The sequence below is a fragment of the Anopheles bellator genome, chromosome 2 (assembly GCF_943735745.2).
Source record: "Anopheles bellator chromosome 2, idAnoBellAS_SP24_06.2, whole genome shotgun sequence".
NCBI lineage: Eukaryota > Metazoa > Arthropoda > Insecta > Diptera > Culicidae > Anopheles > Anopheles bellator.
In genome coordinates, this window is record NC_071286.1 from 1,590,965 (window position 1) to 1,599,196 (window position 8,232).

General features: G+C 52.3%; 1 protein-coding gene across 1 annotated transcript in view; it reads left to right on the forward strand.

The window, feature by feature from the left end:
* The window catches only part of LOC131211461 (nuclear pore complex protein Nup88), a 45,627-nt gene that overhangs the window by 34,314 nt on the left and 3,081 nt on the right, over positions 1 to 8,232 (forward strand). Inside the window, exons 3-5 of the mRNA XM_058204929.1 lie at positions 6,460 to 6,585; positions 6,843 to 7,203; positions 7,497 to 8,232. The exon at positions 7,497 to 8,232 is cut by the window's right edge and continues 134 nt beyond it. Coding sequence (XP_058060912.1) covers positions 6,460 to 6,585; positions 6,843 to 7,203; positions 7,497 to 8,232 — 1,223 coding nt within the window. The remainder of the gene's footprint in view (positions 1 to 6,459; positions 6,586 to 6,842; positions 7,204 to 7,496) is intronic.

An 8,232-nucleotide genomic window follows, 5' to 3' on the forward strand; every position in this document is an offset into this window, starting at 1 on the left:
CCACGGAACCCGCGGGTGCAATAATCAAAAATCCACCACCAATTAAGCGCCCGACTCGTCGCCAGGTGGTGGCCGGCTAGCGGCGCTCGTTATCAGTCCGTGGTTCGCTCACCAGGGAGCGCGGGGTTTTCGGATGGCCACAGCGGCACAGGATGTGTACTCAAGCACACCGTGCCGCGGTGTGTAAAAAATCCTCCGGTCGCCATTCGCGTGCGACTCGCGGTCCGCGTAACCAACGCGGATTATCGCGGCGCATCAGCAGAATCCCCGGGGTGGCAGGAGGCGGGTTTGTGTAACAACAATACCACCGAAACCACTTCCACCACCGACCCCCGAGGATCCGGAAGTTCCACCGCTGCCACTGCCGCCGGTCGTCGGTGGGATAATTTTAAATTTTTATTGTCACCGATTTGGTTTCATTACTTTGGTTGTTGGCTTATCTTCGCGGGCCACACAGCCGAGCCGAGCCGAACCGAGCTGAAAGTCGTGTCGAAAGAGTTCTCCATTATCGACCACAACCGGTGAGCCACGGGAGACGGGAGCCGGGACGGGTGACTTTTAATGACGACGGCCACTATCGACGAACCTGACACGCTTTTCACGCTGCGCCCCACCAAAATCGCCGTCGCGAACAGAATCGCGCTCCGAGCTCATCGCCGAAAGTGTTACGTCGGAATTAAAATTGGTACTTGGGGGGCCTGAGGGTGGGGGCGCGCCAGGTTGGAACTGCCTCCGACTCTGGCCGCTCCGGGCCGAATGGACGGTGAACAAGATTATAATCGTTTGACAGTGTTTTTGCTGAAAAATGATCACGATTATTGCCGAGCGCGCCCGGTAATATCGTTACCGGGTAACCGGGGTGAGCCTGGCCCTGGCCAGGCTCCGGCGCCGGCGGTATTGAACAAGGAGTTTGATTAATTTTTTACGACTATGGTTATTGCCGTTACCTGAGAATAAGCAGATCATCACTCACAGCGGCGCTCGGTCGCGCGGTAATGATCGACATTTTGTTTAACGTGGCCCACGGTTCCAAACACCGTCTTAATGGATACGCAATTTCCGCCGATGAGCGCTCCGCCCCGGTTAGGAGGGTTTTAATTTTTGTAACACACTAATTGCGCACGGCGCACAACACGGGTTTCCCTATATTTCGGAACGATTCGTAACGGAGCAACCATTGAGCGTAGCTCTGTCACCCTGCGGTCGCTACTCAACCTTGTTCTGATCGAAGTAAACATTGATTGCGTCAACTGCATCAGCTGCGAAATAGTTGATTAAAATAAGTGCCCATTTTTAAAGTTTGATGCACCGATGATACAGATTTTTATTTAAAAACAATAACTGGTGCAACTTTTTAAACATTAAATGCAAGATTTGTTTTAAAAACCTGCTCCACTGTTTGCCATTTTTCCGATGCTATCCTCCAAATCGGTGCTCTGTGGTACAACCCCTCCGTAAGTTAATCCAGTTCATTAATTCGTATAGAAAGATGCATCTTATTGTTAATTTTATTGTCCGGAAATTGCAACCGACAGATGCTCGCACCGAACGCGTTACGCAACCCTTGTCTTGGGCCTTCACTTGAAAATCCTCCAAGATACACTTTTGGGCAAATCCACATAAATATTTACCGCCGAAAAAAAGAAGAAGAAAAAAGGCCAACCGAAGCGCGAAGGTAGATTTGAAATTTTGGGACAAGCCTGTATCGGGCCAAGTTCTTCGTCTTGCGGTTAGCGTCCTCGACCAACGGAGAATCCTTTTACTGCGTGTATCGCAGCTAAGGATTTGCCCGGCGAGAGTAAAATCTTAACGCAAGGTGGTACGCACACTGACCACCTCTTAGAGCTGACCCGGCCGGTCTTAGAGCGATCTGCGGTGGCCGGAAACAAGTCACATAAAGTCTTCTAGCCAAAAAGCGGGGCCACTTTACTCCCGCGCATCATCCCCAAAACGGCAAAACGGTTTGATGTTGCCAGCAGCCCGGGACTTTGCGAAAGTCGGCCTCTCGAACAATAATTCCCATATTTTAATGTGTGTATTTTTTCGACCGTTCATACGATTGCCGGAGTGCCGGAGAAAAAATCCCTTAATCGCGCATGGCCATCGTCATCGTCGTCGCTGAGACAGAAGGCGGCAACGGCGGCGGCGCCGGTTCCGTTCTGACCCTTTTCCACGCAAGAATGTTCTTTCAACCTCCCGAACACGGCCAGGGATTCTGTGGTGGTTTCACGTTTTTTTTTTTTTTTGCTGTTGGGAGACATAGTGTAGAAAGTTGGGTTTGACCAACGTCATTCCCTTGCGCGCTGCGGTTCGCGCCCTATCCCGGTCCCTTCCGCGCGGGGCGTGGGGTATTATTTATTTTCGGTGGCTTACGTTCCCATCATCAGATTAAAATATATCTGGTGCGCTCTCCCCGGTCTCGGGTCCCCTGGTGCAGAAATGTCCTTCCGGATCCGCAAACCAAACGCCGAAAAAATTAGCCAAATGTACGAACCCCGGGAAGACACACGGAAGTGGCGGGGAACCCCCTCGAAAACAACGGCGGTAAAAATCACTTTAGAGCAGGCAGAAAAAACGGGCTCGTCCCCAAAAATATGTTGTGCAGTGGGACCGCCGGATCCCCGCTCCCTCCAAACCGATTACCTCCGGCAACCCGTTGCTTTGGTCCGCTTCGACATTAACGGATCGGGCAAACTTAACCCGAGCGACCGCCGCCCCAGGGTGGACGACAATAACATGAGTAATACATACACATATTTCGTCGCAGCAAATAAGGAAAAATGAGCGCAAGCCGTTTAATTCCCCGTCCCGGTTATGCGCTTGGAATAGAGGGAAGAAAAAAAAACGGTCAGCGTCCAGTTCCACCGGTACTCGCGCCGCCAAAGTCAACCGTCTTCGCCTTTCGACGGCGACAACGATAGATGACGGTGTTTTTTTTTTTTATTTAGGGATCGCGATCTGTTACCGGAAACGCGGCAAGAAGAGTGACACCGGCGCTCCGCGCTGGAACCAGGTCACATTACGTTGCTGCTGCAGCGCCAAGCACGGGGACGGCATAATGTATTACAATTTCTGGCAGGTTTTGTGAAATTGTAAAAATTAAAATCGCACACCCATCGCCCGAGGAGTAACGACGAAACCGGGACCGGAACCCCGGGATGTGTATGTGTGTGAAGCACCCTTGTGGGGCCGATTTCGATGTGTCCGTTTTTGTCCACCTTCTTGCGGAAGGGTGCCAGCCGGGCCGGGGGTTTAAGAGGCTTTGTATTAATTTAAACATGTTATATTAATACTTTTTTTTGTGTCTCTCCTGCTAGTAGCATGCCCCGGACGGTGCCACGGATTTGTCTGGCGATTCCTCCGAAAAACCGCCATAAAACAGTTGGCCCGATTTCGGGGACCCGGCGGACACGCAAGGAAGGAAACGGAACAGCGCGAGCACCGCGACCAGATTGTTTTATTGTTAGTCCGAGTCTCCGAATCCTCTCCAATTCCTGTTCTTCACCCAAGTTTGGGGAATTAAGGATACAAATGAATATTAACGTGTACGTGTGTCCGTGTATCTCTAAACCCGTGCTGCTTCTGCGGTCCACTCCACTTTGATTAGTCACTTCACCGGGGGTCCCCAGTTTGCCTTTCGCTTATCATCAGCGCGTTTTCTCACCGTCCTTGTGGGAAAATGGCAGTCCTTTTTAATTTCACTAAATTATAATATTCCATTGGATTGCGCTTCTTCGTTCCTTTTTTAACACAGACGAGGGGTGTGCCGCTGGTCCCCGTGAGATACGTTCGACTGCTGTGCGCGGTCAGCAAAACCCGGCGACGGCGGCATTGTGCAGTGCAGTTACATACTGCTTCATACGTGAATTACTTCCGCCGTCCGGTTGTGAGAAAGTATTGGGGTTTTTTTTTGTGTGCCGCCGGAGAGCAGTGCAGAAATGGAACCAATTTGGCTCGCAGCGCCCTCGGATGGACACTGATTTTTTGTTCGAGTGTGTAAAAATACATTCGTTTAATTTAACAACTAAATGAATGGCAACTTTGCGTCGGGAGAGATGATACGGGGACCCGTTGGTCGCGCCCGTTTTAACCTGTGCAGAAAGTTTCATCCCATTCCGTGCCACCCTAAAGTTACCATTTTTTAAAACACGTTGTCCAATAAGTTAGCAAAGTGGAAACGTACAAAAAAAAGGGCGAAAATAATGTGGCGAACCTTTGCCAACTTACAAATCGATAGTTGCTGCTGCGGACACTAAAAGAGGGCTTAACAAATGGTTATGATAAACCACAAAATTTATATGTTGGGAACGAAACTATTTTATTTGTAACCCATAAAACCAAACATCTTTCGCCAGCAGAAATGTCATTCGCAACGCTTTTTCTCATCTGTCATGTTGTGGGTTGTCAAAATTATGGCAACCAAGCAATGGTTCCGTTTCCAATCTAAGTGCACATTGAATGCTGCTGGCTTAAAATTTACAACCAACATTTTGATGTTTCGATCTCTTTTGTGCTTCTCAATATCGAATCGATTTGCAAAGCTGACGTCTTGACTTGCCTGAATCTTTCAAATCTGCAAATTTGTTCAAGTTAACGTTGTCCGAATAATAGTTTGGAGAACCTCAACATTTTTATATTCGAAGTAATCCCTGTTCGATGCAACTGCTTGTCCCAATGAAGCTAAAAGGTTATTATCTGATCGGGCCAGATCTAGAGAATACTGCGGGAGGGAGAACGTGTCACAATTAAGAATTTTTTATAGCGATTCTTGTTTTTTTAGTCGTATGCGCCGGTGCGTTGGAATGGCATTCGATGGCATTTGAACAATTCCTCATTTTAGAACCATTTAACTACATCAGGAGGGTCATTATCCTTCCGGATGGTTACTCCAGGAGTATGCCCACCACAAGCAAGCCAAACTCGATTTTTGTAATACGCCGAAAAAACAAGTTACTATAGTTTTGACCGAATTACTTTAACTTTTTTTTTTAACTTAAAGTAAAAGGAAGTCCTCTTTGCGTTCCCCGTTTACTTACACACTTTAATAATTAAGTACACAGCAGCCCTCAGCCTTCATAGACTCGGCATAATTGTTTTCCACCCTCAACCGGTTTGGGGCCTCCCTCCCGCTTATTTACTTTTAGTTGAGTCACTAGAACCCAATTGTGGCATTTTTTCGTGTGAATAATATTTAGACGATAACCTCGGCATCCTGTAAAAGCCGCCCAGTAAAAGGCAAAAAGTCAAACCTACGGAGCGCGCGATCGGATGCAAATGTACAAGTGATGTTTTCTTCCGACGACGACGACGACTCCGAGTACGCTCCGACCGCTGGGACCATCGAGGGACCTAAACATTCTCTCATCCGTTCCGTGGTCCCCGCCCAACAACACGTCGTGCGTACGCCGTGGAGTACCACTTCCGTTTGGACCGCGAGACCCAGATTTGTGTCGAAAAAAAGGATTAAATGCCGGAGCCGGAGGACCCGTCCCACACCCACGCACACACGCGGGCGCGCGCACGCTGCTTATAGATTTTTATTTACATTTAAATTTATAAATTAATTTGAAGAAAATGCAAAATACATGTCGCGCAGGTTGCCGTGGCGCGCCGAGGCCCGCGGCGCGCCATCGTTCGTTTGTCGGAGGAAAGTTTTCGATTTATTTGCGTTCCGTGGGTATGTGTGTGTGCGTGTGGCTTTGGGGAAAGGATACCACAGCAGCCGACCGGCCTGGGCCGAGGCCTGGGACCGGTAATGGGTAGTGAGCAGTGTCGAGCTCGCCTCCCTAAAGAAGGCCTTCTTCTGTTCCGGATTTTTTGCGTCCTCGGTGAACTGCTGCCACCACGCACAGCACTACAAACGAGTTCCGCGTGTTCCGCGTGTGTGTCACCCGTGTGGCCACGGGTTGCTGTGAGTGCGGTTTGTGTGTGGAAATTCACGCTCGCCACGACCGCTTGTTGGGTTCATAATTTTCTCTTTGATATCAAGTAGCGTAACCGCGCCGTCGCTTCCCGATTGGCCGGGGCTGAGGCTGAGACTTTCCTCAGGGCCCCGGCCCTGGTTTTTCCGGGTCGGTCCGCGCAACAAAGAACTCTTCCGCACCGGTTCTCGCCGGTCGGATTAATATAAGTCGGGTATATTTATGTATTTACACGCGGTTAGCAAACCCCGCGAGTGAGCGGAAAGTTTATTGTAAACGGGAGTCCCGCGGGTTTACCTTGCGCCCCCCCGAATGTGTAGTCCTCCGGTCCCAATTTCGTCGGAGTTGCCGAAACAATTTTGAATTATTTGCTCAGTGGATGCCCCAAACGCAGCAATCGAGACAGAGAGAGGGACTCTATTTTATTGGGAAACTTTTAATAGGCGTTCGTCGCGTTAAAGGACGTTTCAATCGATCGAACGAATAAGGACACGCGGCTGACCCTCTCTCTCTCTCTCTCTCTCTGTCTCTCTTTTAGGAACTACAATCCGGACGAGCATCTATTCACCGAAAGTGCAACGCTTGAGTTGCTGCAAATCCGTTGGCATCCGGCTTCGCCGACCGATTCACACTTGCTGGTGCTGCTGTCGGACAACTCGATAAGGTACGCGCTTCTGGGAAAAGGGCGGCCCGCGCTCGGCTGCATCGGATGCAAAACCTCAAAAACCGAACTCCGGTCCGAGCGGGCGCCCCATTTGTGTCAGCGGACACCACCGGGGCCCAACGAGGACGACGACGACAACGACGACGACGCTGATCGCTGCAAGAACGGGCCACGGGGCCCACTGAAAACTCGGCAAGGGAAAAAACCGAATGGCCTAACTCTGTCTCTCTTTATGCGTGTGCTGCGTGTATTTGCAGGGTGTACGATGTGGACTCGCTGCGACATGTATGGCGAATTGGCCCGACACCCACACCGCAAGCCGTCACTGCCGCCGGATCGTCGCCGACGGGCAAACCGGGTGCTATCGCCTCGAAGCTCGCCTATCTCAACAGTCTGGGCGATACGGCTGTTGATTTTGACATCGCTCCGCCACGTGTGGTTTCTTCCGCCGGAGCCGGAGCCGCCATCGGGGACATCAGCAACAGCAGCACCACCACCACCACCGCCAGCACCACGTTCCTGTCAACGGCGACGCTGCCATCATCGGTGGTCAGCTGCGGTGGTACCGCAGCTGCGATGCTGCCTTCTACGCCAAAGGAAGGCTCCACCCTGATGAGTGTAGGTTGCCACCGTCGTCGTCGCCGTCGCCGTCGACGGCCTACCTGAACCGTGCTGGGCCGTTTGTTTGCTAGCGGGCCACCCCCGGCCCCAGAGACAGGACACGTCTTTCCCGTGGGCTCTCTAGCACCGGCGAAGCCCAGCACGGCTCAGCGGGGCGATACTCTTTCCGATGCACTGCGTCTTGTTGTGTTTGCTGCGCGCATACACCCACGCTGTCCACCGGGAGGTGCGCCATTTTTCAACGCACTCACTCACCACCCCGTTTTTTGGCTTGTTCTCCCGCCCGGCAGGATTCTTTGATCGCGTCGCTCTCGAAGAATAAAAAGGATGGGGCCGCCGGTGGCCCGAAGGTCGAGTGGCCGATAGTGATACTGCGGGGCGACGGGAGCGTGTATGTACTTTGCGCCGGCATCGACACCAATCGACCCCGGCTGCAGGGCCCGATCTCGATTCTGCCCCAGGTGGACGACAACTACGGGCTGGACTCGTGTTCGCTCATCGTCATCCCGACACTGCCCCCGACGGTCATCATTGCGGAGAGCACGGGCAAAACGCATCACGCACTGTTCCTCGACGAGGAGCGGCCCCACGAGCGGTCCCTGGCCACCGCCACCACCGACCCGGACGCGACCGTTGCGCTGTATCCGTGCGAGTGGTACCTGCACGTACTGGAGACGGTCGAGCTGGAGCTGGGCCTGCCGGGGCTCGTGGAGGAAGTGGCCGCCAAGACCTTCTCCTGTCCGCTGCACCTCAAGCGCGACCCCCTGAACGATGCACGCTACTTCGCGTACCACAATGCCGGTCTGCACGCCGTTACGCTGGACTTCACTCGTCAGCTGCACGAGTTCGTGCAGCAGCCCGGCGACGGTGGGGACGGTGGAGCCCAGGAACTGGCCGAGCGGTACCCGCTCTTCAGCTCGCACAGCCGGGCCGAGTACGTGGTGTGCACGAAAGCGCTGCAGAATGCAAACACGAACGCCGTGCTGGGTTTCACGCTCCTACAGTCACCGTCCGGGTTGGTGCTGT